Source organism: Micromonas pusilla, assembly GCF_000151265.4.
Source record: "Micromonas pusilla CCMP1545 genomic scaffold MICPUCscaffold_10, whole genome shotgun sequence".
NCBI classification, from domain to species: Eukaryota; Viridiplantae; Chlorophyta; class Mamiellophyceae; order Mamiellales; family Mamiellaceae; genus Micromonas; species Micromonas pusilla.
In genome coordinates, this window is record NW_003315891.1 from 931066 (window position 1) to 956038 (window position 24973).

The 24973-nt window shown below is 68.9% G+C and overlaps 16 protein-coding genes across 16 annotated transcripts; 9 read left to right on the forward strand and 7 right to left on the reverse strand.

Annotated features, from left to right (window-relative positions):
• Nucleotides 1–1458: 1458 nt before the first annotated feature.
• On the reverse strand, nucleotides 1459–2445 carry MICPUCDRAFT_51379 (uncharacterized protein; the record flags this gene model as incomplete). Its single annotated transcript, XM_003061760.1, has 1 exon — nucleotides 1459–2445. The coding sequence occupies one exon, from the start codon at nucleotides 2443–2445 to the stop codon at nucleotides 1459–1461; it is 987 nt and encodes a 328-aa protein (XP_003061806.1).
• Nucleotides 2446–3043: 598 nt separating this feature from the next.
• On the forward strand, nucleotides 3044–4281 carry PSBW2 (photosystem II 13kD protein, chloroplast precursor). Its single transcript, XM_003061506.1, has 4 exons — nucleotides 3044–3129; nucleotides 3326–3361; nucleotides 3480–3583; nucleotides 3786–4281. Exons 1-4 carry the CDS (start codon nucleotides 3087–3089, stop codon nucleotides 3960–3962), a joined length of 360 nt encoding a protein of 119 aa, XP_003061552.1. The 5' UTR covers nucleotides 3044–3086; the 3' UTR covers nucleotides 3963–4281.
• Nucleotides 4282–4943: 662 nt separating this feature from the next.
• MICPUCDRAFT_63086 (uncharacterized protein) lies at nucleotides 4944–6906 on the reverse strand (the record flags this gene model as incomplete). The annotated part of the gene is made up of 1 exon (XM_003061761.1): nucleotides 4944–6906. A coding segment is annotated over one exon (1963 nt), but the record flags the coding sequence as incomplete, so codon positions are not given.
• Nucleotides 6907–6976: 70 nt separating this feature from the next.
• On the forward strand, nucleotides 6977–7573 carry MICPUCDRAFT_51383 (uncharacterized protein; the record flags this gene model as incomplete). Its single annotated transcript, XM_003061507.1, has 1 exon — nucleotides 6977–7573. One exon carries the CDS (start codon nucleotides 6977–6979, stop codon nucleotides 7571–7573), a length of 597 nt encoding a protein of 198 aa, XP_003061553.1.
• A 306-nt stretch (nucleotides 7574–7879) lies between these two features.
• MICPUCDRAFT_51384 (uncharacterized protein) lies at nucleotides 7880–8218 on the forward strand (the record flags this gene model as incomplete). Its single annotated transcript, XM_003061508.1, has 1 exon — nucleotides 7880–8218. The coding sequence occupies one exon, from the start codon at nucleotides 7880–7882 to the stop codon at nucleotides 8216–8218; it is 339 nt and encodes a 112-aa protein (XP_003061554.1).
• A 664-nt stretch (nucleotides 8219–8882) lies between these two features.
• On the forward strand, nucleotides 8883–10582 carry MICPUCDRAFT_20585 (D-erythro-sphingosine kinase; the record flags this gene model as incomplete). The annotated part of the gene is made up of 4 exons (XM_003061509.1): nucleotides 8883–9233; nucleotides 9440–9516; nucleotides 9637–9902; nucleotides 10116–10582. 4 exons carry the CDS (start codon nucleotides 8883–8885, stop codon nucleotides 10580–10582), a joined length of 1161 nt encoding a protein of 386 aa, XP_003061555.1.
• A 1197-nt stretch (nucleotides 10583–11779) lies between these two features.
• MICPUCDRAFT_44735 (uncharacterized protein) lies at nucleotides 11780–13538 on the forward strand (the record flags this gene model as incomplete). Its single annotated transcript, XM_003061510.1, has 3 exons — nucleotides 11780–11887; nucleotides 12090–12275; nucleotides 12486–13538. The coding sequence occupies 3 exons, from the start codon at nucleotides 11780–11782 to the stop codon at nucleotides 13536–13538; spliced, it is 1347 nt and encodes a 448-aa protein (XP_003061556.1).
• A 237-nt stretch (nucleotides 13539–13775) lies between these two features.
• On the reverse strand, nucleotides 13776–14999 carry MICPUCDRAFT_51387 (mitochondrial carrier family; the record flags this gene model as incomplete). The annotated part of the gene is made up of 3 exons (XM_003061762.1): nucleotides 13776–13958; nucleotides 14078–14710; nucleotides 14820–14999. 3 exons carry the CDS (start codon nucleotides 14997–14999, stop codon nucleotides 13776–13778), a joined length of 996 nt encoding a protein of 331 aa, XP_003061808.1.
• A 486-nt stretch (nucleotides 15000–15485) lies between these two features.
• Nucleotides 15486–16061, forward strand: MICPUCDRAFT_51388 (uncharacterized protein; the record flags this gene model as incomplete). The annotated part of the gene is made up of 1 exon (XM_003061511.1): nucleotides 15486–16061. One exon carries the CDS (start codon nucleotides 15486–15488, stop codon nucleotides 16059–16061), a length of 576 nt encoding a protein of 191 aa, XP_003061557.1.
• Nucleotides 16062–16361: 300 nt separating this feature from the next.
• MICPUCDRAFT_51389 (uncharacterized protein) lies at nucleotides 16362–16805 on the reverse strand (the record flags this gene model as incomplete). Its single annotated transcript, XM_003061763.1, has 1 exon — nucleotides 16362–16805. The coding sequence occupies one exon, from the start codon at nucleotides 16803–16805 to the stop codon at nucleotides 16362–16364; it is 444 nt and encodes a 147-aa protein (XP_003061809.1).
• Nucleotides 16806–17017: 212 nt separating this feature from the next.
• Nucleotides 17018–20177, reverse strand: MICPUCDRAFT_51390 (uncharacterized protein; the record flags this gene model as incomplete). The annotated part of the gene is made up of 3 exons (XM_003061764.1): nucleotides 17018–18115; nucleotides 18306–19283; nucleotides 19599–20177. The coding sequence occupies 3 exons, from the start codon at nucleotides 20175–20177 to the stop codon at nucleotides 17018–17020; spliced, it is 2655 nt and encodes an 884-aa protein (XP_003061810.1).
• Nucleotides 20178–20363: 186 nt separating this feature from the next.
• MICPUCDRAFT_51391 (uncharacterized protein) lies at nucleotides 20364–21444 on the forward strand (the record flags this gene model as incomplete). Its single annotated transcript, XM_003061512.1, has 2 exons — nucleotides 20364–20866; nucleotides 21045–21444. 2 exons carry the CDS (start codon nucleotides 20364–20366, stop codon nucleotides 21442–21444), a joined length of 903 nt encoding a protein of 300 aa, XP_003061558.1.
• A 160-nt stretch (nucleotides 21445–21604) lies between these two features.
• MICPUCDRAFT_51392 (uncharacterized protein) lies at nucleotides 21605–22096 on the forward strand (the record flags this gene model as incomplete). Its single annotated transcript, XM_003061513.1, has 1 exon — nucleotides 21605–22096. The coding sequence occupies one exon, from the start codon at nucleotides 21605–21607 to the stop codon at nucleotides 22094–22096; it is 492 nt and encodes a 163-aa protein (XP_003061559.1).
• Nucleotides 22097–22223: 127 nt separating this feature from the next.
• MICPUCDRAFT_51393 (uncharacterized protein) lies at nucleotides 22224–22901 on the forward strand (the record flags this gene model as incomplete). Its single annotated transcript, XM_003061514.1, has 1 exon — nucleotides 22224–22901. The coding sequence occupies one exon, from the start codon at nucleotides 22224–22226 to the stop codon at nucleotides 22899–22901; it is 678 nt and encodes a 225-aa protein (XP_003061560.1).
• A 164-nt stretch (nucleotides 22902–23065) lies between these two features.
• Nucleotides 23066–24301, reverse strand: MICPUCDRAFT_51394 (uncharacterized protein; the record flags this gene model as incomplete). The annotated part of the gene is made up of 1 exon (XM_003061765.1): nucleotides 23066–24301. One exon carries the CDS (start codon nucleotides 24299–24301, stop codon nucleotides 23066–23068), a length of 1236 nt encoding a protein of 411 aa, XP_003061811.1.
• A 66-nt stretch (nucleotides 24302–24367) lies between these two features.
• On the reverse strand, nucleotides 24368–24973 carry MICPUCDRAFT_51395 (uncharacterized protein; the record flags this gene model as incomplete). Its single annotated transcript, XM_003061766.1, has 1 exon — nucleotides 24368–24973. One exon carries the CDS (start codon nucleotides 24971–24973, stop codon nucleotides 24368–24370), a length of 606 nt encoding a protein of 201 aa, XP_003061812.1.

Here is a 24973-nt window from a genome sequence, read left to right on the forward strand (position 1 = left end):
GCCGCAGCCGGCGACGTCTCCCTCGTCAGAGACGACGTCGACGGCGGCGACGACGCGTGGGCGAACGGGCACGTCGAGTGCTCGGTCGCGATCGCGACGGCGACGACGAGCCGCGAGACGCGCGGCGCGCCGGGCGCCTGCCGCGCGTGGGAGGGGCCCACGTTTGTGGCGAGGTGGGTCGTCTCGGGCGCGGGGAACGCGACGACGCGACGGGCGTTTCAAACCGCGTCGTCGCTCTGGCGCGCGCGAGGGAGAGAAGAGAGCGTGGTCGGGACCGGGACGACGCCGAGGGAGGCGCTGCGCGCGATGGCGCACGCGCGGGGGATACGAGACTGTTGCGCGTTCGACGCCGGCGGCGGGAAGCTCGCGGAGGACATCTTCGGGTTTCGCGACGCGAGAACGCGGTGGGCGCTGAAGGACCTCGCCGCCGTCGCGGGCGCGGCGGCGCCGAGGCGTCTGCGCGCGCCGCACGGCGTCGGCCTCGCGATCATCACGCGCGGCGGCGTCGTCCTGGACAAAAAAAGCGAAACGGCCACGAATCAACGGTTATGTTTATCACGACAACGTCATAATAGCGGTTATCACGACGCATCGTCGTCGTGGCCGAGCGAGCACGGCGAAGCGCCGCTCGTCGTCGGATACCAAGTCACGTTCGAGCTCGCCGTCGGCGTGCACGTGCGATGCGCGTTCGCGGACGCCTCGCGACCGTCCTCGCTCGTCGGCGCGAGGAACGGGTCGCCGTCGCGCGGACGCTTCGTCGTGGAGGTGCGAGAGGGACGGAGCCTCGCGAAGAAGGCGCGCGGGGACGATCCGGATAAGGTGCGTTCTCCTTACACTGGTCCCCGTACGACCCCGTCGGCGTGGTGAACGCCGATCCTTAAGGACTTTTCCCGGCGCATCTCTCCGCCCACACCTCGCTTTCAATCCCGACACACCTCGATGCCTTTCAACTCCACCTGACGTCTTTCAACTCCACCCGACGTCGCTTCGTATGGAACGACCCTAAGACGTGGGCGGCGGGCGCGTTAAGGGAAGAGCGGGCGCTCGCGCGTAAGAGCGTCGCGTGGGAGCGCGTCGCCGCGGAGGGAGCGAAGGGGATCGGCGCGCACTTGTTCGGGTTCGAGAGCCTCGCCGCGGTGGACATGCTGCGCGCGCACGCGTTGGAGGTATCGTGGAGCGGCGAGGCGGCGGCGGCGGCGGCGGCGGCGGCGGCGGCCGCGCGGGGGAAGGCGAGCGGCACGAGGCGCAGCGGCGGGGACGACCTCTTCGCGGATCTCTTCGCGTGATCAGTAGTAGTCGCGGCGAGCGGTCACGCGTCGGGTACAGTACGAGTTACAACAAGAAAGAGCCGGGTCGCTAGACGCTATCAGGTCTACCTACGGCTTCTACGCTACGCGCGTTCGTTCGTTCGTTCGAGGGAGTCGCGGTTTGCGTCGTCGTTCGCTCGCTCGCTCGCGGTCACGCCGCTCTCGCGGTCGGGCTCGGTCGTTCCAGGAAGCTCCCGTACGCGTCGTCGAGAAGCCCGCAGAGGTTCCCGAAGCTCCTGGACAACACCGAGCGCTCGTTTTGAATCCCCGCGTCGTCCCAAGACAGCCGCGGAGGAACCGTCCGTCCCGCGGCGCGCGCGTCGCCGTCCGCGCCGCTTCCTCCTCCGTCGCTTCCGTCGGACAACTCGCGCTCCATTCGGATCGCGCGCTCCGTCGCCGCGTCGCGCTTCGTGCGCAGATCGGACTCGCCGCCGCCCAGCGGCGGCGGCCGCGTCGGCGTCGGCGTCGGCGACGGCGTCGGCGATCTCTCTCGCGCCGCCGCCGCCGCCGCCGCGGCTCTCGCCCGCGTGTCGTGCCCGTGATGATGATGATGATGATGATGATGATGCTTACGATGGCGATGATGCTTCTTCTTGTCCTTATCGTGATGATGATGATGATGCGCCTTGTGGTGCTTCGTCGTCGGCTTATGGTCCCTCCTTCTCTTCTTCTCTTCTTCTTTCGATTTAGTCGCCGTCGCCATGCGCGAGAGCCGACGCGTCGCCTTTTCCTCCTCCGTCCTCTTCAGCAGCGCGATCGCGGTCTGAACAGGCGTGAGCTTCGCGCTGGGCGAGCGCGTCTGCGCGCGGAGGAGCTCCGCGGGGTGCGGCGTGAGGTGCGAGCTCGACGACGCGAGCGTGCGTCCGCGCGCGTTTTTTTCGTCCGCCGCGCCGAAACAGTTGGATCGCGGATCGCAGCCGATGCCGATGCGGGGCCCGCGCGCGACGCCAAGACCCGAGGCTCCGTGCGCCACCCCCGGAAACGTCGCGGGGAGCGGCGACAGAGGGTTCACCGTCGCGAGTCGATCGAGGAGCGTCTGCCATCGCGGCGGTGGCGACGAGTGCGCGTGCGGCGTCGAGTGCGCGTGCGCGAACGGCGTCGGCTGCCGCGGCGGAGGCGCGCGCGACGCCGGCGTCATTTCTTAGGTACGGGGTTTCTTTATCCCTCTGCTCTCGAGTCTCGCGAGAGTTGGCTCGCGCGCGCGACGAGATTCCCCGAGACGCGGAACCCTTCCGCGTTCCCGCCCCGCGCGAATCGCGCGACGTCGCGCGCGCGTATCGAAGCGCGCGAGGGCGCGCGCGAAGACGTCCGCGAACGGTCCGAGCGCGCGGTCGCGACCGGAGACGGTCGCGCGCGGCGATGCGAGCGCGCGGCGTCGACGCGCGCGGATGGATGCTTTTTCGCGCGAACGCGGTGCCGCGTCAGAGCAAAGTGGCAATCGCGTTCCGACGGAGGCGCGTCATCACGTCGCCGCGACGCGTCGTGGGAGCGTACTCTTCGTACGCGCGCCAGTCAGAAACCGCGCGCGTCTGCGTACGACGTACTCGACGGGGATGTGATACCTTTCGAGCGCGTCGATGAAACCACATTTCACCGGGATGCGTTCATCGGTAAAGGAGGGACGCGTTCACCGGTGATGGAAAATCTTCCCTCTCCGTTTCCTCGAATCTTATTGGCCGGAAGCGGCGAGGCCGCACCCGAATCGAGGCCGCCGCGCGCGTCGATCCGCATAGTCGCGCACGCGTTCGAACGAGCACTCACACACCTCACATCTTAAAAATGGCTTGCATGTCCCTCTCCATGTCCAAGGCGCTCGTCGCCAGTGCGTCCCCGCGCCCGGCATCTCGAAACGCGCGATCTTCGCCCGCGTCGTCGACGTCGTCGCGGTGGCGAAAGAACGAAGCCACCGCGACTGATTGATGGTCGCGGTGGCACGAATCGCGGTCGCGCGCGCGCGTCTCTTCCGCCGCGGACTCCCGAGCTGACGCGCGTTCCCTCCCTCCTCTTTCGTTCCGCAGAGCCCCTGGCCCGCAAGGTCCAGGCGCGCAAGGCTGGTGCGTTTCCCCGCGCGATCTATCGATCGATGATCTATCCTCAAAACGACAGGGGGCCCCCCGCTGACGCGCTCTTCCCTCTCCCTCTCTTCCTCCTCCTCTCTCCCTCTCTCCGCAGTCGTCTCCAAGGCGACCGTCGCGAAGGCGCAGGCGCCCACCAAGGCGGTCCTCTCCGCCGCGGTCGTCTCCCTCGCCGCGCAGGCGCTCCCCGCGCTCGCCGTGGTGCGCGCGCGATCCGCACGCCCGACCCCGCGCGCCTCCGATCGTTCTGTTCGTCGACCCTAGCGCGCGAGATCGATCGATCGATCGGTCGATCGATCGATCGATCTTGTTTTTTTTCTTCCGCGGCGCGCCGCGCTCGCTCCTCCCCCGCCGCTCTCCTCTCGCGCTCGCCTCCCCTCTCACAAACGCCTTCCTCCTCCAGGTTGACGAGCGCCTCAACGGCGACGGCACCGGCCTCATCCTCGGCCTCAACGACGAGCTCCTCGGCTTCGTCCTCCTCACCATCCCCACGCTCATCTTCTCGCAGTTTTACGCCGCGCAGAAGGACGAAGGCATCGAGGCGGGCGGCAAGAACGACGACTCCGGTCTCTCCCTCTGAGCAAGCAGCGCTAGGTTTGTCACGATGGACGACGTGTGCGGTGCGGTGCTTGAGAAGGGAGGAGAATGAACGCTGCGCGGGCGTCGTCGTCGCGTCGGCGGTCGGTTAGCGGTGGTAAGAGGACGAGAAGGTGATGATGAATGAATGCACGCGCGACGAACGAGACGAGACGAGACGAGAAGGCGTCTCGTCTCGTCTCGTTCCGCGGAGGAAGATTTGTTGCGAGGCTCGAAGGATGGCGCGATAGCACGGAGAGAAGTGAAGCGAGCAGCGCGTTGAATAGTCACGCATCCTATGAGTTAATTAACGCGCGCGCCTCGGACTCGGATGCGGACTCGGACCCGGACTCGCGCCGTCGCCGCCGCCCGCCGACGACGCGAGCAACGACGCGAGCGCCTTCCTCGCCGCGTTCGCCAGTGCGCGCTTCGCCGCCTCCGCCTCCGCCTCCGCGACCATCGCGCTCGCGCTCTTGCCCCCCGCGCTCCACGCGCCGTCCGCGCCCGCGAGGGGCCCCGGCGGGTGATGTCGTCGTCGTCGCGCGTCGCGAAACCCCGCGTCCCCCGCGCCGCCGCCGCCCACCTCCTCCGCGCGATCGCGATCGATCGCGCCCTCCGCGAGCGCCTCCGCGCGCGTCGGGAGTTTCAGGCACGCGAGCGCGCTCGCGATCGTCGGCGTCACCATCCTCGCCTGCATCTCCGTCGCCGCTTTGATCGACCGCTGCGACGCTCTGAGGGCCGTTCCATACAAGCGAACGTCGGGGTGGAGTTGAAAGGCGTCAGGTGGAGTTGAAAGGCGTCGAGGTCGGTGATTGAAAGCGAGGGGTGGGCGGAGAGATGCGCCGGGAAAAGTCCTTAAGGATCGGCGTTCACCACGCGAACGCGGTCGTATGGGGACCAGTGTACAGAACGCGCCTGAGTTCGCGGAGTTCGCGCGACACGCGCTTCAACGCGGCGGGGGAGACCGAGCGCCTCCGCGACTCCTCGAGCTGCTCCGTGAGCTCGAGCACGCGCTCCTCCGCGGATATCCGCAGCGCCGCGACCGCGTGCGCTTCCTCTTGTTCGCTCCACGTCAGCAACACGTCGTCCGACGTGGCGGCGTCTGATTTGGCGTCGGCGGCGGCGTCCTCCGCCGCGGCGCGCGCGACGACGGCGTCCGCCTTCGCGCGCGCTTCCTGCAACGACGCGAGCAGGAACGCGCGCTCGCGCGCGTAGTACCGCCGCGCTTCATCCTCCGCCTCGGGGTTCCGCGGCGGCGGCGGCGGCGGCGCGGAAGACGGAACGTCAACCGTCGCGCCGGCGGCGGCGGCGGCGGCGGCGATTTTCCTCCGCCGCGACGTCGCCGCGGGATCCTCCTCGTACCTCCTCACGACGTGCTCCACGATCGCGCTCGCGCCGACGATCACGCTGCCGTCGTCCTCGTCGACGCAGTACCCGCGCACGATCGCCTCCACGACCTCGGCTTCCATGGCGTCGCGGAGGAGACCTTCGCACGCGTTGAACCCGCCGTCGCCCTCCGCCGGCGCGGACTTGGACGCGGACGTCGTCGCCGCGAAGAGCCGCTCGAGCGCGGTCCCCGGCGTCGCCGGCGGCTCCTCCTCCTCCTCCTCCTCCTCCTCCGCGTCTTCCTTCGTCACGGACGACGCCTTCTTCCTGAACGCGACCTCGACCGCGGCCTGGACGTGTTTCGACGCGTCCGCGCCGCCGCCGGCGGCGTCCGACGCATCACCCGCTCGCCGCAACAACTCGACGCGCTCGCTCGCCCACGCGCGTCGCTGCGCGGCGTGCACCACGAACAACCTCCGCGTCGTCTCCCTCGCCTCCTCCAACTTCGCGTCGTTCTCCTCCGCCTTGCGCGTCATCGCGTCGTCCCTCGCCGACCACTCCGCCTCTTTCGCCGCGACGGCGGCGCGCACCGAGCGCTCGAAAGCCTCCGCCTCGTTCGCGAGATCTTCGCGCATCGCCCGCGCGTCGCTCGCGGCCGCGTCGGAGGCTGCCTTGGCGACCTTGACGTTCTCGAGCTCGCACCGAATCGTCTCTTTCTCTTCCGTCACGGTGTGCAGCGCCGCGAGCCGCGTGGCGTGCTCCGCGCGCAGCGCGCTGAGTTCAATCTCCAGCGCCTCTTCTCTCTTCACCGACGCTCGCGTGGAGTCGACGAGCGCGCGTTCGAGCTCAGCGACGCGCGCGCGGAGCTCCACGAGTTCGTCGGCGCTCGCGGAGGACGCGGGCGGCGGCGAGGGCGCCGCCACCGCGACGGGCGGCGGCGCCGGAGGAGGAGGAGGAGGAGGAGGAGGAGGAGGAGGCGCGGGCGCCGACGCCGACGCCGACGCCGACGCCGACGCCGACGCCGCTTCGTCGTCGCCCTCCGCGTCGTCGTCGTCGTCCTTCGCGCCGCGGTCCCACGGAAACGTCCCTCGCGGGAGCTCGCTCAGCGCCGCGGGCAGCGCGCACCCCGCGACGCACCGCTCCTTCAAGTACAGCGCGACCGCGAACTCGCGGCGGTCCAGGCGTCCGTCGCGGCGCGCGTCCGCGAGATCCCAGATGCCTCGGAGCGTCTCCTTGGGGAGGCCGACGTCGTCGAGCGCGCCGACGAGCTCCTTCCCGTCGAGGTGCTCGTCCCCGTTCGCGTTCAGCGCGTCGAACGTCGCGCGGTATCGCGCGAGGTCGTCGTCCGACGCCGGCGGCCACGCCGACGCGCGCGCGGGGGTTCCGAAGCGCGCGGAGACCGAAACGGAATCGGCGACGGCTCGAGACGCGTCGTCGTCGTCGTCCGGCGCGCTCGGCGGCGGCGCGCGGATCGGCGCGGCGTCGCCGTCCGCGGGCATCGCGGATCGCGGGAGCGCGGCGGGTGTATCAGATCCGCCGCGGTCGTCGACCTGTCGACGCGCGCGCGGGTGTGGTCGCGACGACGCCCGCGATCGCGCGCCCGCCTCGATCGCTCTCGTCATATTTCAACAAAAAAAGCGCGTCAAAATAATGCTGAATTCATTCCTCGACGCGCGCGACTCGATGGCATCGATGGCGTCGTTCGCGCCCTCCCCGCACGCGCTCGCGCCGCCGCATCACCCCCACGCGCGGCGCGGCGCGTCCTCCTCGCGCGCGTCCTCGCGCGCGATGCGTCATCGCGCCGTCGTCGTCGCGGCCGCGCCGTCGTCGTCGTCGTCGAAGAAGAAGAATCTCGACGGAGGGGCGATTCGCGCGCGATGGACCGTCGACTCAAAGTACGGCCACAAAGCGGACGCGCTCGCGATGCTCGGCGAGTGGATCCACACCGTGGGCGTCGCCGCGGGTTTAGACCCCGCCAAGGTATCCCTGCACACCGGCGCGCTCGGCGCGAGGGAGAGCGCGATCGAGCTGACGGTCGACCAGTTCGACGGCGTCGCGTCGCTCGACGCCTTCTTCGCCGCGATTCCGCACGCGTCGCATCGCGCGTGGGGCTCGCGCTTCGCGGAGCACGTCGTTGACGGCTCGCCGCGGTGGGAGATCTTCAGGACGTGCGTCGTCTCCCCGCCGCCGCCGAGCGCGGGCGCGGGCGCGGGCGCGTCGCTGCCCGTCGCCGCCGCGAAGGTGGAGCACGAGATCGCCGCGTCGACGGACGGCTCAGGCGCGTTGTAGTATCGCACTGGTTCCCATACGACCGCGTCGGCGTGTTGAACGCCGTTCCTTAAGGACTTTCTCTCCCGGCGTGTCTCTCCGCCCACCCCTCGCTTTCAATCCCGACACACCGCGACGCCTGCCTTTCAACTCCACCCCTGACGCCTTTGAACTCCACCCCGACGTTCGTCGCTTCGCGCGGACCCTCGACCCTCAGACGCGACGCGGCGCCAGCTGGCGGAGGCGGTGTCGAAGGCGGCGGCGGAGGCGAAGGCGCTCGAGGACGCGACGCGCCCGCCGAAGATCGTCCCTCGCGCGCCGAAGAGCATGTCCGCGGAGCAGCTGGCCGCGCCGGTGTTCTCCGCGGACGAGTTCGGAGGGGAGGTCACGGCGGGGGGCTTGGTGCTTCCGAAAGCGTCGGACGGCGCCGACGACGCCGACGCCGCCGCCGCCGCCGACGACGACGACGACGCGGCGGCGGCGGCGTCGGAGGCTCCCGCGTCGTCGAGCGGCAGAGAGGGGGGAACGATCGACGACGACGAGTGGCGCGAGCGCGTCGCGGAGGAGATCGACCTGAGCCAGGAGCCGCCCGGGTCGTACGTCGTGAGGGACTGGAAGGGAGACCCGATGGTGGTGTACCCCGGGGACAAGCTCGGGCGGATTTGATCGATAGGAAAAGCCACAACTGGTTTCAACTAGGGTGAAAGTGTGAGCGATGAACGCGACGTTTTCACGCGCCCGCGCCGGTCAACCCCGCGTCGTTTGTGAGCCGAGCGTTTTCGAGAAGCTTCTCCCGCCGCTCGCGTTCCCGCGTTCGTCGCTTCGAGTTTCATCGACCGCCTCCTCCCCCCGCGGCGCGGAAGCGGCGTCACTCGCGCGCGCGCACGATGAGCGTGACCGTGGGCGACGTGGAGCTCAACCCGCGGGACGTCGCCGCGATCTCCCGCGGCGTCGGCCCGGAGTCGCTCACGCTGACGATACGCGCGTTCCCGTTCGGCAGGGTGCGTCCGATCGAGCGCGCGCGATCGATCGCTCTTCTTCTCTCTTCCTCGCCGCCGATTCGCGGATCGATCGTACGGCGGGATCCCGCCGCCGCTCCCTCCCTCCCTCGCGAACGAATCGAATCGGCCTCCGCGCGTCGTCCCACGTCGCGTCCATCTTCCCGCGCGCGTTCTCACCTTCCTCCTCCTCCTCCTCCTCCTCGCGCGCGCAGGGATGGTTCGGCGCGGTCCGCAAGCGTCGCTGCGGCACGCGCCATCGCGACGTCAAGCTCCGCTTCAAATCAGAGCGCGAGCTCGAGCTCGAGCGCGACCGCCTGACGCGCCTGTGCATGCCGAACGGCGCGACGTGGAGCGACGCGGAGAAGAAGAAGCGACTCCTCGTCCTCGTCAACCCGGCGGCTGGGAAAGGGAACGACGTCAGCGCGTACGAGCGCGACGTCGCGCCCGTGCTCGAGTGCGCGTTCGATCGCGCGCGAATCGACGTCGTGGTGACCACGCGCAGAGGCGAGGCGCAAGAGCGCGTCGCGTCGATGGATCTGCAGAACACCGCCGCGGTCGTGTGCGTCGGCGGCGACGGTACGATCGCGGAGGTGTTCAACGGGCTGATGTCGCGAGGCGGCGCCGCGGAGAAGTTCCCCATCGGGATGATCCCGGCGGGGAGCGGCAACGCCATCGCGAAGGTGCGTTCATATGAGTCACACTGGTCCCCGTACGACCGCGTCGGCGCGGTGAACGCCGATCCTTAAGCACTTTCTCTCCCGGCGCTTCTCTCCACCCAGGGTCCCTCGCTTTCAATCCCTACAAACCTCGACGCCTGCCTTTCAACTCCGCTTCTGACGCCTTTCAACTCCACCCCGACGTTCGTCGCTTCGTATCCGTCGCCAAGTCGCTCGCGCACGCGGGGGGCGAGCCGTGCGATCGCGCGTCGGCGGCGCTCGCCGTCGCGCGCGGGCACATCGCGCCGTTGGACCGCGCGGAGGTGTCCGGGCAGCGCGTGGGGTCGCTTTCGATCACGCGGACGCGGAGCGGACGGAAGATCACGAGCCCCGCGGCTGCAGGGCTGGGACCCACCGCCGGGTCGAGCGCCGGTAATGGCGACGCGGCGGCGACGGCGGCGACGGCGTCGGTGATGCACTCGCTGCTGTCGTTCTCGTGGGGGTTCTTCGCGGACGTCGACATCGAGTCCGAGACGATGCGATGGCTCGGCGGACTCCGGTTCACGATACAAGCGATCGTTCGAATCTTATTCCTGCGCCGGTACAGCGCGAAGCTGCGGTTTAAGCCGCTCGCGATCACCCCGGACGCCGTCCCCGCGGGTAAAAAATCCAAAGAGCTCGCCATCGGCCAAGGTGCGTTCTATACACTGGTCCCCATACGACCGCGTCCGCGTGGTGAACGCCGATCCTTAAGGACTTTCGCCGTCGTCTCTCTCCGCCCACCCCTCGCTTTCAATCCCGACACACCTCGACGCCTTTCAACTCCACCTGACGCCTTTCAACTCCACCCCGACATCGCTTCGTATGGAACGGCCCAAGTCTCGCTCAACCTGCGCGGGTACAAAGAGCCGAAGGAAGCCGCCGCGGTCGCCGCGATGGACGGCGCGTCCGCGGGCGACGCGATCGCCGACCGCCCGGGGTGGCGCGAGATCGAGGGCGACGTCCAGGGGTTATGGGCGCTGAACCTCCCGTGGGGCGGCGAGGACATGTACGCCGCGCCCGGCGCGGCGCCCGACGACGGATGCTACGACCTCCTCGTCATCGCCGGCGCGTCGCGGCTGTCGCTGCTCGGCCTCCTCCTCATCTTCGACGGCGGCGCGCACTGCACGCACCCGGCGGTGACGTACGTGAAAGCGTCCGCGTTCGAGCTCGACCCGGGGCCGAGCCACACGGGGAAAGGCGGGTTCATCGCCGTCGACGGCGAGCTCGTCGCGCGCGCCGACGGGAAGTGGGGCCGGACGCGGCGACAGGCGCGTTCTCCTTCACACTGGTCCCCGTACGACCCCGTTGGCGTGGTGAACGCCGATCCTTAAGGACTTTCTCTCCCGGCGTGTCTCTCCGCCCAGGGTCCCTCGCGTTCAATCCCGACACACCTCGACGCCTTTCAACGCCAACTGACGCCTTTCAACTCCACCCCGACATTCGTCGCTTCGTATGGACCCTCGACCCTCAGGACCGCCGGACGCGCGAGGGAGACTCGGACGACGAGCGCGAGATGGTCGGTGGGGGTTCGGGTGCGAAGGGGAGCGGCGGGCACGCGGACGTCGCGCGTCATAAACATAAGAACGGTTCGATATCGACCGTCACGGGCGACGGGGAGGGGTGGAGAGCGGCGTACGCGCCGATGTCGATGCGGGTGGTGCGCGCGGCGGCGAGAGTTTTTTGCGCGCCGCCGGCGGCGGCGGCGAGCGGCGGGAGAGGAAAGGTCGCCGCGGCCGACGACGCGGGCGTCGGGGACCAGGCGTGAGCCGCGAGCGCGGCGGCGGCGTGGGGGTCCGCGAGAGTGGAGTTTTTATCATCGCACAGCGGGGTGGGGTGGGTAATATCATCGACGCCGCGGTAGGAGTAAAACGCACGTGATGCGTGCAGAAAGTCTCGCGCCGCTCGTCGTCCGCCTCCGTGCTAGAAGGTACGTGCCTGTCCAACGCGCTCGCGCGTGACCCTAAATACTGTACGTCGACGGGATCGATCGGTTGCGCGCGCACACCGCGCGGCGCGCTCCTCACGACCGTCCCCCCGCGCGAACCGCTCATCACCGACGATGTCCGACGACGCCCCTCCCGCGGTGCCGCCGGCGGCGAACGACGACGCCGGCGAAGGCGGCGTCTCGAAGAAGGCTGCGAAGAAGGTCCGCCGCGCCGTCTCGTCGCTTCCGTCGTTCGGTCGATTCGATCCGCCGGTGGCGATGATGGGGCCGATCGCGCGCGCGGTCCCGTCGCGTCGCGTCCCTCCCCCGAGACCGCGGACGCCGCTCCATTCGCTGACTGACGATCGACCCCTCCGCGCCTCCGTCCATCCCCGTCCTCCTCCTCCTCCTCCTCCTCCTCTCCCCGACCCAGGCCGCGAAGGAAGCGGAGAAGGCTGCGCTCAAGGCGAAGAAAGCCGCGGAGGTGGCGGAGCGCGAGGCCGCCGCGCAGGGCGGTCCCGATCCCCTCGCGGATCGCTACGGCGACGCCCCGCTGATTCAGTCGAAGGAGATCACCGGCAAGGTGTGGACGCACGCGCGCGACATGACGGCCGCGAGGGTGAACGAGACGGTCACCCTGCGCGGGCGCGTGCACAACGTCCGAGGCAAGGGCAAGTCCGCGTTTCTCATCCTGCGGCAGCAGACGGCCACGGTGCAGGCGCGTCGTCGTTCGTATCACACTGGTCCCCATACGACCGCGTCGGCGATGTGAACGCCGATCCTTAAGGACTTTTGCCGTCGTTTCTCTCCGCCCACCCCTCGCTGCTTTCAATCCCCGCCCTCGACGCCTTTCAACTCCGTCTGACTGACGCCTTTGAACTCCGTCCATCCATCCGCCCGACGCCGCCCCGCAGTGCGTCTTTTTTGTGGACGACGTCGACGTCAGCAAGGGCATGGTGAAGTGGGTCTCGAAGCTCGAGGCGGAGTCCGTGATCGACATCAGCGGCGTCGTCGCGGTCCCGAGCGAGGGTCCGGTGGTGTCGTGCACGCAGAAGGAGGTGGAGCTCGTCGTGCACTCGGTCTACTGCGTCTCGAGGTCGGTGCCGAGGCTGCCGTTTGAGGCGCGTTCTATACACTGGTTCCCATACGACCGCGTTGGCATGGTGAACGCCGATCCTTAAGGACTTTGCCCGGCGCATCTCTCCGCCCAGGGTCCCTCGCTTTCAATCACCGACCTCGACGCCTTTCAACTCCGCTTCTGACGCCTATGAACTCCACCCCGACGTCGCTTCGTATGGAACGACCCTGAGATCGACGACGCGTCGCGCCCGGAGAGCGATTTCGATAAGGAAGACGGCGCGCAGTACGTCCGCGTGCTTCAGGACACGCGGTTGAACTACCGCGTCATCGATCTGAGGACGCCGGCGAACCAGGCCATCTTTCGCGTGCAGAGCGCGGTGTGCGAGCTGTTCAGGGAGGCGCTTAGGAGGAAGGACTTCGTGGAGATTCACACGCCGAAGCTCATCGGCGGCGCGTCCGAGGGCGGCGCGTCCGTGTTCAAGCTGGATTACATGGGCCAGCCCGCGTGCTTGGCGCAGTCGCCGCAGCTGTATAAGCAGATGGCGATCGAGGCGGACATGGACAGAGTTTTCGAGATTGGGCCGGTGTTTCGAGCGGAGAATTCGAACACGCATCGACACCTGTGCGAGTTCACCGGGCTCGACATGGAGATGACGATCAAAGAGCACTACTCCGAGGTGTTGGACGTCCTGAACGACTTGTTCCTTCACATGTTCGATGGGTTAAACGAGCGGTTCAAGCACGAGCTCGAGGTTGTCAACGCGCAGCACCCGTTCGAGCCGCTCAAGTACCTGAACCCGACGCTGCGTCTGACGTTTCCGGAAGGGATCAAGATGCTCCAAGACCACGGCGTCGAGGGCGTGGACCCGCTCGGGGATCTGAGCACGGAGCAGGAGCGCGTCCTCGGCCAGCTCGTGAAGGAAAAGTACGACACGGACTTTTACATCCTCCACAAGTACCCGCTGAACGCGCGGCCGTTCTACACGATGCCGTGCCCGCACGACGGCGACTACACCAACTCGTTCGACATCTTCATTCGAGGCGAGGAGATCATCTCCGGCGCGCAACGCATCCACGACGTCGAGCTCCTGAGCAAGCGCGCGGTGGAGTGCGGGATCGAGATTGAGACGATCCAGGCGTACATCGACGCGTTCAAGTACGGCGCGCTGCCGCACGGCGGCTGCGGCGTCGGGTTGGAACGCGTCGTGATGTTGTTCTTAAACCTGGGTAACATTCGCAAGACGTCGATGTTCCCGCGCGATCCCCGGCGGTTGGCGCCGTGACGTGATTGATTTGACTGACTGACGCGCGGCGAGGGCGAGGGCGAGGGCGAGGGCGAGGGCGAGAGAGAGAGAGAGAGAGTTGGGGCGACGCGTGGCGCGCTCGCGTGCGTCGTCGTGTGTCGCCCTATGTCTACTAGAGGTTTGCTATGACCGGGAGCGCAGCCGCGGCGCTCCAAAGAATAAAGAATCATTTTTTTCGCTCGTCGTCTCCGCGCCGTTCCGTCTCGCGTCGCGTTGTCACGGCTCCACGGCCGCGCCGGCTTTCTCCGCCGCGGCCGCGATCGTGTCCTCGTTCATCGCCCGCATCCCCCACACGGTCAGATCCCACGCGACCAACGACACCGGGAACCCTAACGATATCCGGAGCGCGGTCACCGCCGTCCCTTTGTACAACGCGCGCCACCCCTCGGTTCGAACGATCTGCGGGCGGCGTTCAAAGGCGCGTCAGACGGAGTTGAAAGGCATCGAGAGCGAGCGCGCTTTAACTAAACCGAGGGGTGCGCGGAGAGAAACGCCGGGAAGTAAAGTCCTCAAGGAACGGCGTTCACCGCGCCGCCGACGCGGTCGCATGGGGACCGGTGTAAATATGAACGCGCCTTCGCGAACGCGTCCGTCACTCCGGCGTACTCCGCGCGGCCGGTCTTGACGTCCGGCACTCGCGACTGCATCCGCGACTTGACGACGTCGAACGGCATCTTAAACGCGGTCGCGACGAGCCCGCCGAGAAGACCCGTCGCGAGCGACTGCGCGACTTGCTCGGAGACGGTCCGCGGCGCCTCCATCAGATTTTCCTTCGCGAAAAAGATGGAGCCAAAGTAAAAGGCGTTGAAGACGCAGTTGCGTCCGATCGTCGCGTAGAAGCCGCTGTACAGCGAGGCCGCGCCCTCCGTCGCGACCATCGTCCGCGCGCACTGCCAGCTGTGCGCGTACCTCGACGCGTTCTCGCGCGCCTGCATCCGGCACTTCACCGCCTCGAACGGCGTCACGCAGATTGACTCCGGAACGCCGGTGAGGAACGCCGCGGCGAAAGCGGTCGGCGTCGTCAGCGTCCCGCGCTCGCCGACGACCAGCCTCTTGGAGTGCTCGTTCCCGACGTACATCACGAGCGCCTGCGGGCGCGCCGCCGCCGGGAGGACGCCGCGATACAGCGAGCGGATCCCGCCCGAGGACGCCTGAGATGAGGGTCGTTCCATACAAAAAGTTTTCACCGGTCAGTTGAAAGGGAACGCGATCAAGTGTTGAAACCGAGCGATGGGCGAAAAACGTTTGTATAGAACGCACCTGACGCGCGAGCTCGCGGACGAACGGCGCGTTCGCGCCGCGATTGACGTGCGCGCGCGTCTTGACGACGTCGACGGGATGACACGCGACCGCGTCCGCGACGCCGGCGGCGAACCCGGCGACGATCTCCTGCGTCGCGGTGAGGCGGGTCGGCTTCGGCTTCGGCTTGGGGGGGGGCATGACGCGAGCGAGCGAGCCGCCGCGGCCGCCGCCGGGCCGGTCGCTCTGTCTTCAGCGCGTCCTGTCTTCGTCTCTCCACGTCCGACGCGACGTTCGGTGATTTATCTGTTCGTGGGTGACGTACAACGTACTTTTTCAGTGCTAATGCGCATACACGTACCTGGTACTTTCGATTGCCGATTGCCTCGTCACCGAGATATTTTCGCCACGTCCTCATCACTCACCGTTGCGGTCTCAATCCTCGCGACGCGAGACGCGCGACGCGCGATACGTCGTATCTCTCCCCGCGCGATTGCGATCGCGCGCGCGTTTTGATCGCACCGAACGCGCGGAGACGCGCGCTCGAGCCGCGCCCGACCGCTCTCCGCGTCAGCCCCGCGCGGAGTCCCCATCGGCATCAGAGGGGAAAAAAAGCGACGAGGAAGAGAAAAAGGGAGGAAAAGCGACGCGACGACGCGCGCGACGGGGTCCTTCGATCGCCGCGTTATGATCGACCACCTCGACCCGCCCGTGAACGTCTCCCCCGACGCGACGTCCGACGAGCACGAGAACCACGAGAACCACCACGGCGAGGACGACCCTGACGAAGCCCGTCGCCTGCGACGCGTCAAGTCCAACCGCGAGTCCGCGCGAAGGAGCCGCGCGCGAAAGCAGCAGCGTCTCGTCGAGCTCGAGCGCTCGACGCGCGTCCTCGACGACGACGTGCGGCGAACGCGACAGAACGTGGCGCTGATGTCGAGCGTGATGTATCACGTCGTGGAGGAGAACCGACAGCTCGAGAGCGAGTGCGCGGCGATCGGAAGGCAGATTCTCGCGATGAACGAGCAGGCGGTCGCGAAGGCGCGCGCCGACGCCATCGCGCAGGGAGCGATGGCGCGACGAGGGGGAGGGACGACGACGACGGGGACGGGCGCGTCGGGAGGGGCGGGGGCGGGGATGATAGGGAGGGTCGACTCGCCGAAATCGCCGCATCGCATCCGACGCGCGCCTTCGCTGACCGTGGTGCGCGAGGAAGAGGCCGAGTACGCGTTCCACGCCGGAGGGACGACTTCCGCGGCGTGACGCCGACGCGCGAACGAACGAATTGCGTTCTGTTGTAAAAAAATCATCGATCGTCGATCGCCGCCGCGCGCGCTCTCACCCCCCCACCCCCCACCCCCCATTCCTCATTTCTTTCTCACATCGCCGCGGGATCGTCTGCGATCAACACCAGCGCGATCTCCCCGCTCGCGCGCCCGCACAGCCGCCCCAACCGCGTCACCGCGCAGGTAAACGTCGAGGACACCTCCCCGCCGACGAAGACGCTCCCGCGGCGCCGCGACTGCTCCGCGAGCTCGATCCCTGCGTGGGTGAACCGATCGGTCAGTCGAACGTCTTACCGGTCAAACGTTGAAAGGGAAGCGCGGGTGAAGAATGACGACGGGAAAAGTCCTTAAGGAACGACGTGCACCACGCGAACGGGGTCGTATGGGAAGCAGTCTCACCTGCGTTGACGACGTCCGTCAGCGGCACGACGGCCGCGCCGACGGGCTCGCGCTCGAGGGCGATGGTCCCCACGAGCGTGGTCCCAGCGAGACCGTCGAGGCGCGTCGGGAGCGTGAGGTTCGCGACCGGTTCGTCCGCGGACGCCGACGGCGTCGGCGTCGGCGTCGGCGTCGTCGGCGGCGGCGGCGCCGCGGCCTCCGTCGCCGCGTCGGCACCCTCCTCGGCACCCTCCTCGGCACCCTCGACGGCACCCTCGACGGCGGCACCCTCCGCCGCGCCCTCGTCGCCGGACTTCTTCTTCTTCGAGAACAGCCTCGACATCTTCGCGTACGCCTTGGCCTTGGCCTCCTTGGCCTTCGCTTTGTACTCCGCCGTCTTGCTCTTGGGGTCGAGGGTCCGTACGAGCGATGATATCGGGGTGGAGTTGAAAGGCGTCAGTTGGAGTTGAAAGGCGTCGAGGCGTGTCGGGATTGAAAGCGAGGGACCCTGAGCGGAGAGAATCGCCGGGAGAGAAAGTCCTCAAGGATCGGCGTTCACCACGCCGACGCGGTCGTATGGGGACCGGCGTGATGAGAACGCGCCTTGGTCCCGGCGCCCGGCGCCGCCGCGACCGCGCCCGAGGCGTCGGGCTCGCCGCCGCCCTCCCCGGGCGTCGGCGGCGGCGGCGGCGGACCGAGCGCGAACATCGGCAGCGCCTCCTGGTTCCACACGACCTCCACGACGGTCTGCGCGCCGAGGGTGCCGTCCGCCTCGTCCGCCGCCGTTCGGGGATCCGTCGTCGTCCGCGTCGGCGTCGCCGCGCCGTCCGCCGCCGACGCGGATCTCGTCGACGGATCCCCGACCCACCACGTCCCCGCGCCGCACCCGCCGCCGTTCGGGCCCTCGCACGTGAATTGGCACACCGCGGGCGGGCCGTCGTACTTCCCAGCGGCGCCACCCACGCCCGCGGCGACCGCGAGCCGACGCAGCGCGTCTCTCAAGTCGGACGCGCTCACGCCGTCTTTTTTGCCCCCGGCGGCGGTCTTCGCGTCCGCCGCCGCCGCGCTCTTCGCGGTCGCGTTGTCCTTCTTCGGCGACGTCAGCGACACGGAGTTGCGTCGAGACGGCGTCGCGTCCGGAGTTCCGGGCTCCGTTCCGTTCGCGTCCTTCGGCTGCCGTAACGTCACGTCGTCGAGCGTTACGCGGAAGTTTACGAGCCGCAGCGTCGCCTTCACCATCGTCGCGCCGGCGGCGGCGGCGCCCGCCGTCTTCTTCGCGGCCGCCGCCGTCTCCCCTCCCGCCGCCGCCGCCGCCGCGACCTTCGCGTGGAGGTGATCCAACACCTTCGGCAAATCAACCTCGCACGACGCGTACACCGGCGCGTGGTCGCTCGTGCACAACGGCTTCGCGGCGTCGTACTCCGCCACGCGGACGCCGCGCGACGGCAGCGAGTGAAACAACACTCGGTCCGCGTACGACGGCACCCTCTTCCGCGAGTACTCGCACCGACGCTCGCGCTTGTTCGGGTCGTACTTGAACGTCGGCGGGAACCCGAGTGGGGCCTCGCGGAACCCGTGGAGCGCCGCGCCGCGTCGCCGCTCGCGGTTGAGTTGATCCGCGTCGAGCAACGCCGCGAAATCGCCCGCCGCCGCCTTAGGGTCGTTCCATACAAAGCGACGTCGGGGTGGAGTTGAAAGGCGTCAGGTGGAGTTGAAAGGCGTCTCGGTGTGTCGGTATTGAAAGCGAGGGGTGGACAGAGAGACACGCCGGCAAAAGTCCTTAAGGATCGGCGTTCACAACGCCAACGCGGTCGTATGGGGACCAGTGTGAGATAGAACGCACCTTTTCGTTCACCGCGTTCCACCCCTCGACGTACCGCGCCGCCGCGGCGGCGATCTCGTCGTCGTCCTTCCCGCTAATCTTGACTTCCTCGTCCTCTTCCTCTTCTCTGCGTCGGTCGCGCACGAGCGGCGCGGCGGCGGCGTCGTCGAGTCCCTCCGCGGGCGCCCCCGGCGACGTCAGGGGCCCCGACGTCGCCGTCGCGTTGAGAAGACTGGCGTTCCCGCCGCCGCCGAGAGGAGGCGGCGGCGTCGCGCTGGAAACCCCCGACTCCCGCGCGGCCGCGTCGGCGGCGGCGAACGCGGCGACGGCGGCTTTATCCCGCGCGCCGCTCTTGTTCTTGAGCGCGGCGGCGATGCTCGTCGAGCTCGTGTCGAACCCGCGCTTCCAGCTCTTGTTCCACCCGCGGCCGGTCACCACCCCGGGGTCGATCCTGTAGTTGAGGTCCCCGAACACGAACACGTGCGACGTGCACGCGAGGAGTTCCACGGCGTGCGCGTGATCGCGCCCGTGGTCCACCTTGGCCTTCGTCTTTTCCTTCCACTTCTTCGAGATGGCCGCCATCGTCGTCGGAGACGCCATCGTCGTCGGAGTCCGCTTCGCCGTCGGGCTCCCGGGGGACGTCGGCGGCGTCGCGCCGGTCGACGAAGCGCCTCCGCCTCCGCCTCCGCCTTCAAGGTCTGGGTCCCCTCCGGGTCCCGCGGCGCCCCCCACCGCGCTTGCGGCGCCCTCGTGCGCGTTGGCCGTCCCCCCCGGCGGCCCGCCGCCCAACTTTGCCGGCCTCGAGCTCAGCCAACACCCGCTCAGAATGCGCGCGAGGGAATCGTTCCTCGCGAGGACGTGCTTCGCGCCCTCGTGCGCGGCGAGGTGCGCGGCGACGAACGCGATGCTCTCCCCGCCCTGCAGCGCGAGTCTGACCATCAGCCCCCCTTTGTTCCCGACCGCATTGAGGATCCCCGTGGCCTGATGCCCGACGCGAATCTGTGAAGGGCGGGGGCGGGGCGGTCCGCGCGTGGCGACGAACGGAGTTCGGGCGGAGTTCGGGGCGCGTCAGAAGCGGTGAAAGTCAAAGTCCTTAAGGAATGAAGTTCACAACGCGAACGCGGTCGTATGGGGACCAGTGTGCGAGAGGCGTCGCGGCGCGTCGGGATTGAAAGCAAAGCAGCGAGGGGTAGTGGGCGCAGAGAAACGACCGAACCGCCGGGAGATGATAAAGTAAAGTCATCAAGGATCGGCGTGCACCGCGTTCTCACGCGGTCGTACGGGGACCTTTCTGTGATACTACGACGCGCGCACCTCCGCGACGAGATCCGCGACTGGCGCCGCGGCGAGGACGATGAGGCGCATCTGAAGCAGCACGCTCGTCTGCGCGACGACGTATCCCGGCCCCACCGCGGCTTTCACGACGTCGAAGAAGTGATTCCGAACCTTGATCTCCTCGGTGACTTTCGTGGAGGAGTAATACCCCGCGGCGGCGCCGACGAAGAAGCCGACGGGCGCGAACGGCCCCGCCGCGACCGCGCCCGCCATCGCTCCCGCGGCCATCCCTCCCGCGCGCGTCAGCTTGGAGCTCTTCATGAACCCGAGCTTCTTCACCTGGTACGCGTTCGCGTCCTGGAGCTCCGCGGAGACGAGCTTCGGGGAGAGGTTATGCTTGGCGTGCGGGTACGACGCCTCCTGCGCCGCGATCGCGATCACGTCGTGCCCGCGCGCGCGCGCGAGCCACTCCGCGCACGCGTCCATCTGCGGCGCCTCGTTGCCGAGGTTCCACGTGCCGACGAACACGGAGACGCCGCCGCTGCCGGGCGCGTGCGGCGCGCGTCCGGCGGCGGCGGAGGAGGGAGACGGCGCCGGTCCCCCTCGCGTGTCCGTCATGGTGGACGCGCGGCGCGGGCGGGGGCGCGCGGAGACGGACGGACGGGATGGATGGAGTGACGCGTCGACGATTCTCGCGCTGACGTTTCGTCTGGTCCGAGACGAGACGAACGAGAATTTCCTGAGAATTTCGGTGTTCGGTGCCGCATCAGGCGCGGCGATTCGCCACTCGCCTCGGACGCCGCGATGGACGCGCCGCCGACGACGACCGCGGAGGCCCCCGTCGTCGCGACGGACCCGCCCGCGCCGTTCTTGAGCGCGGAGTCGTCGTACGACGCGGACCCGCCGCCGCCGCCGCCGCCCGGGGAGGACGACGCCGCGGACGCGAACGCGGAGGAGACGAAATCGAGATCGCCGGAAGCGGACGGGGACGGCGATTCCGCGACGCCCGCGCCCGCCGTCGTCGACGCGGACGACGACGCGACGCCGATGTCGCCCGCGGACCCGCTGTTCGCGACCGGGGCGGCGATCCAGGAGGACGCCTCCGACGCGCCCGACGTCGACGCCGCGGCGCCGCCCGCGGCGACCGCGCGTCGTCGACCGCAGACCGCGCGTCCGTCGCGAGGAGGGGCGTCGTCCGCGAGCGCGAGCGAGTCGTCGAAACCCCTCCCTGGGAAACCCTCGAGCGCGTCGTCGCGCCCGAAGAGCGCGATGCGCCCGGCGAGCGGCCTGAAGTCCTCGCGTCCGACGTGCGTCCCGATCCTTCTCGCCGCCGCCGCCGCCGCCGTCACCGCGCCTTCGCGCGACGAACCACGACGCGATTCGTTCGTCGTCGTCGACTCGATTCAACAATTCGTTCGTTCGATCCAATTCCGTTCGCGCGATTCTGACATCCATCCCCCTCTCCTTCACACACGAAACGCACAGGAGCGCGGCGTTAACATTCTCCGCGTCGGACTTCCCGAAAACCTGGGGCTCCCGCCCCGGCACCGCGAAGACGGACGCCTCCGGGAAGACGAACTGGTCGTGGGCCTCCTACCAATCCTGCCCCGCGCCCTACGAACATCTCATCCCGTCGCGATGGAAAGACGGGACGCTCTCGAAGGACGAAGCGAGCGCCCTGGGCGACCGTCTGTATCGCGACGCGAAGCGAAGGCACGCGAGCGCGGTCGATAGGATGAACGTTCAGCCGGCGAAGACGCGGTGGAGCGGCCGCGAACGAAAGACGCGGGAAGAGCTCGCCGAGGCGTTCGATCGCCTCGCCGCCGACGGCGTGAGGCGCGTTCTATCTCACACTGATCCCCATACGACCGCGTCGGCGTGGTGAACGCCGATCCTTAAGGACTTTTCTTCCCGGCGTTTGTTTCTCTCCGCCCACCCCTCGCTTTCAGTCCCGACGCACCTCGACGCCTTTCAACTCCGCTTCTGACGCCTTTCAACTCCGCCCCGACGTCGCTTTGAACGATGGAACGACCCTCGACAGACTCATGGAACGCCGCGCGCAGAAACCAGAGCCGGTGACCACGGGACGGTGGACGCAGCGGCTCGAGGGCGGGCCCGTTCTCGAGGCGGCGCCGAAGATGACCAAGGTGGAACGAGTCGCGGCCGGGATCGGGCAGTTCCGGAAGTACCGACCGGCGAGTCACCGCACGCGCGCCAAGATGCTGGAGTTGTATCTCCCGGACGCCACGGACGAAGAGCGCGAGATTCTGATGAAGACGAAGGGCCGCTCCGACGCGGACGAGCCCGAGGAGCTCTCCGCCGCGGAGCTGGAGAGCGCCGCGGAGAAGGAGCTCGACGACGCGGCCGCGATGAAGGAGGACAGGCGAGAGGCGATGCTGAACACGTCGCGGAAGATGGCGGAGACGGCGCGGGCGTACTTCGCCGAGCAAGAAGCCAGGGAGGCTGAGCGCGTTGAGGTGCGTTCTATACACTGGTTCCCATACGACCGCGCTGGCGTGGTGAACGCCGATCCTTAAGGACTTTGCCCGTCGTCTCTCTCCGCCCACCCCTCGCTTTCAATCCCCGCCCTCGACGCCTTTCAACTCCACCTGACGCCTTTCAACTCCACCCCGACGTTCGCTCGTATGGAACGACCCTGAGGCGATGAGAGCGCGGCAGGCGGAGAGCGCGGCCAAGGCGAGGGCGCACGAGCTGAAGGTCAGGGCCGCCGCGATCGCGGCGCGGGAGAAGCTACGAGAGGAGCAGAAGGCGATGGCGGAGCATTACGAGCAGGAGCAAGCCAGGCTGACGACGCTTCACGAAGCCGCCGCGAAGAAGCGTCGCGCGGAGATTCGCGCCGAGGACGAACGGCGGAAAGAGCTCGACCGCCAGCGAGAGATCGATAAGCGCGCGCACATGAAAGCGCTGCGGGAGAAGCAGCGCGCGAGGGAGGCGGCGTGGGCGGCGAGGATGGAGAGCGAGGACGGCGAGCGCACGACGGGGATGGCGGTGGAGATTCGGGAGTTCCAGAAGCGGATGGACTCGGCGAGGCGAGCGGACAGCGCGCGGCGGAGAGACGCGCAGCGCAGGGAACGACGCGAAGCTAGGGAGAAAGAGGCTGAGTACCGCGAGCATCTCCAGAGGATCGCGGACGAGCAAGCGGAGAAGGCGGCGCAGAGGTTGAAAGAGATTCGAGCGGCGCAGAAGAAGGCGGCGCGCGACGCCGCGAAGAAGCAGGCGGAGCGCGTGGAGAGGCTCAAGCTCGAGGAGGAAGCCGCGAGGTCGAAGGACGAAGAGATGAAGACGCGGATAGCCGCGAGGAAAGGCATGCTCGTCGCGTGATGAAGAAGAACCATGATGTCGGCGAAGCGTTATTCGTTTACGTTGTGTTGTTAATTAATACCTTCGTTGCTGTGCGTCGTCGTTTCCCTCGGAGCCGACGCCTCCGCGCGCGCTTCCTTCTATCCCGCCGCGTCGTCGTCCTCCCTCCGTCGCCTCCCTCGTCGCTACAAAGTCGCGTCCACCCCCGCTCCCCCCCTGACGTTGACGTTGTCGACGGACGCGGCGAACAGCTCCCTGACGATCGCCCTCGCGCGCGCCTCCGCGTTGGCGTCCCCCGCCTCGATCGCAGCCTCCACCGCCGACGCCGCGGCGAGCAGCGCCGGCCGAGAAGCCATCTCGTCGTCAAACGTCGGAGCCGCGAACGGCGTCGCCGGCGCGGACGCGACGCCGTCAACGACGAGGTCGCTCGCCGCCGCCGCGCGCACGGCGTCGATCGCGGCGACGGAGGAGACGTCCAGCGAGACGAGCTCCTCCGCGGCGGACCGGAACGGCGGTTTGAACGACGCGTCGATCGGCGCGTTCGGGTCGTTCGGGTTCGGGTTCGGGTTCGGACCCGTCGCCGCCGCCGTCGCCGCGTCGCCGGCGGGACCTTCGTTCCACGCGTCGAGCCCCCCGAGCGCCCTCGCGACCGCGCGAAGGTTCACGCCGTCGGCGTCGTCCTCCTCGTCGTCCGCGACGCCATCCCCCCCGTAGATCCCGTTCCCGTTCCCGTTCCCGTCGTCGTCGTCGTCCCCCCCCTCTCCCCCCCCGAGTCGCCGCCGCCGCGGTTGAGCGCTCGTCGGCGCGCGTCGGAAGAGACTACTCGTCGTCGTCGGCGCCACCTCCCCCCGTCCCGCCGCCCCTCCCTCGCTCGGCGGCCGCGCCGGCGTCGCCGGCGCGGACGCCGTCGAGTACGCCGCCGCGACCGCGACCGCGCTCGCTTCCGCGCGCGCACGCAGCTCCTCGGCCGCGGTCACGAACACCCGCCGCCGCGCCGCGTTGCCGCCTCGAGCGCCGTACGGCGACGACGCGCCGGCGCCCACCCCGGGGGTCTGACGCATGACCGGGAGCCCCCGCGCCGGGGTCGCGGGCGCGGAGTCCGCGCGCGTCGGCCGCGGCGGGGACATCCACGGCGGCGGGATGCCGCGCGTCGCGCCGCCGCCGCCGCCGCCGCCGCCGCCGTCGCCGCCCCCGTCGCCGTCGCCATCTTCCTCCGAGATGGCCGGCGGCACCGACGCCGCCGTCGCCGGTCGATTCACCATCCGGCGGACGTACTCCGCGCGGACCGCCTCCCTCGCGCGCGCGGCCGCGCCGACGATCGCGTGCGTCTGCGCGTTCGCCGCCGCCTCCGCCCTCAGCGCCGCGTTCTTCTCGCGGACGTGCTCCGGCGTGAGGCCCTCGGGTAGCGTCGCGCGGCACATCGGGCACGTGCTGTTATTATTAGTACACGTACACGGGTGTGACGTCGGGGGCGGCGACGAGAGGCGTCAGATGATGGACTGATGGAGTCGAAAGGCGTCGAGGCGCGTCGCGATCGAAAGCGAGGGACCCTGGGCGGAGAGAAACGCCGCGCACGCCACCGCGTTCTCACGCGGTCGCGCGGGGACCGACCGACGCGCGCCGAGGACGCGCCTGAAGTCCGCCTCGCGGCATCGCACGAGGCACGCGCGATGGAACACGTGCATGCACGTCGTCGTGAAGAGTTCCGCGCCGTCGTCCAGCGGGGAGTAGCATATCGCGCACATCTCCGCGCCGTCGTGGTACCCCGCGCACTTCAGACCGGGCGCGGGCGTCGGCGGGGCGTGGACGCCGACGCCGCGGTCGAAGGCGTCGCGGTCGGAGGTTCCGAGACGCCGCCGCGCGGCGGTGGACGGCGTCGTCGTCGTCGACGCGGCCGTCGCGAAGCACAGTCTTCGACGGTTCGCGGTCGCGGGCGTGCGCGTCGCCGTCGTCGTCGCCGCCGCGGTCGTCGTCGTCGTCGTCTGCGGCGGCGGCGCGTCTTCGTCGGGCGCGTCGTCCTCGTCGAGCGACCGCGGCGTCGTCGGCGGCGTCGCGTCCGCGTCCCGCGCGTCGTCGTCGTCGTCTCGCGTCAT

Bases quoted from the DNA above. Each gene is read 5' to 3' on its own strand.
- PSBW2 (XM_003061506.1), top strand. From the start codon at position 3,087: ATGGCTTGCATGTCCCTCTCCATGTCCAAGGCGCTCGTCGCCA. The intron at 3,130-3,325 runs GTGCGTCCCCGC...TTCGTTCCGCAG, and splicing joins GTCCAAGGCGCTCGTCGCCA to AGCCCCTGGCCCGCAAGGTC. The intron at 3,584-3,785 runs GTGCGCGCGCGA...TTCCTCCTCCAG, and splicing joins CGCTCCCCGCGCTCGCCGTG to GTTGACGAGCGCCTCAACGG.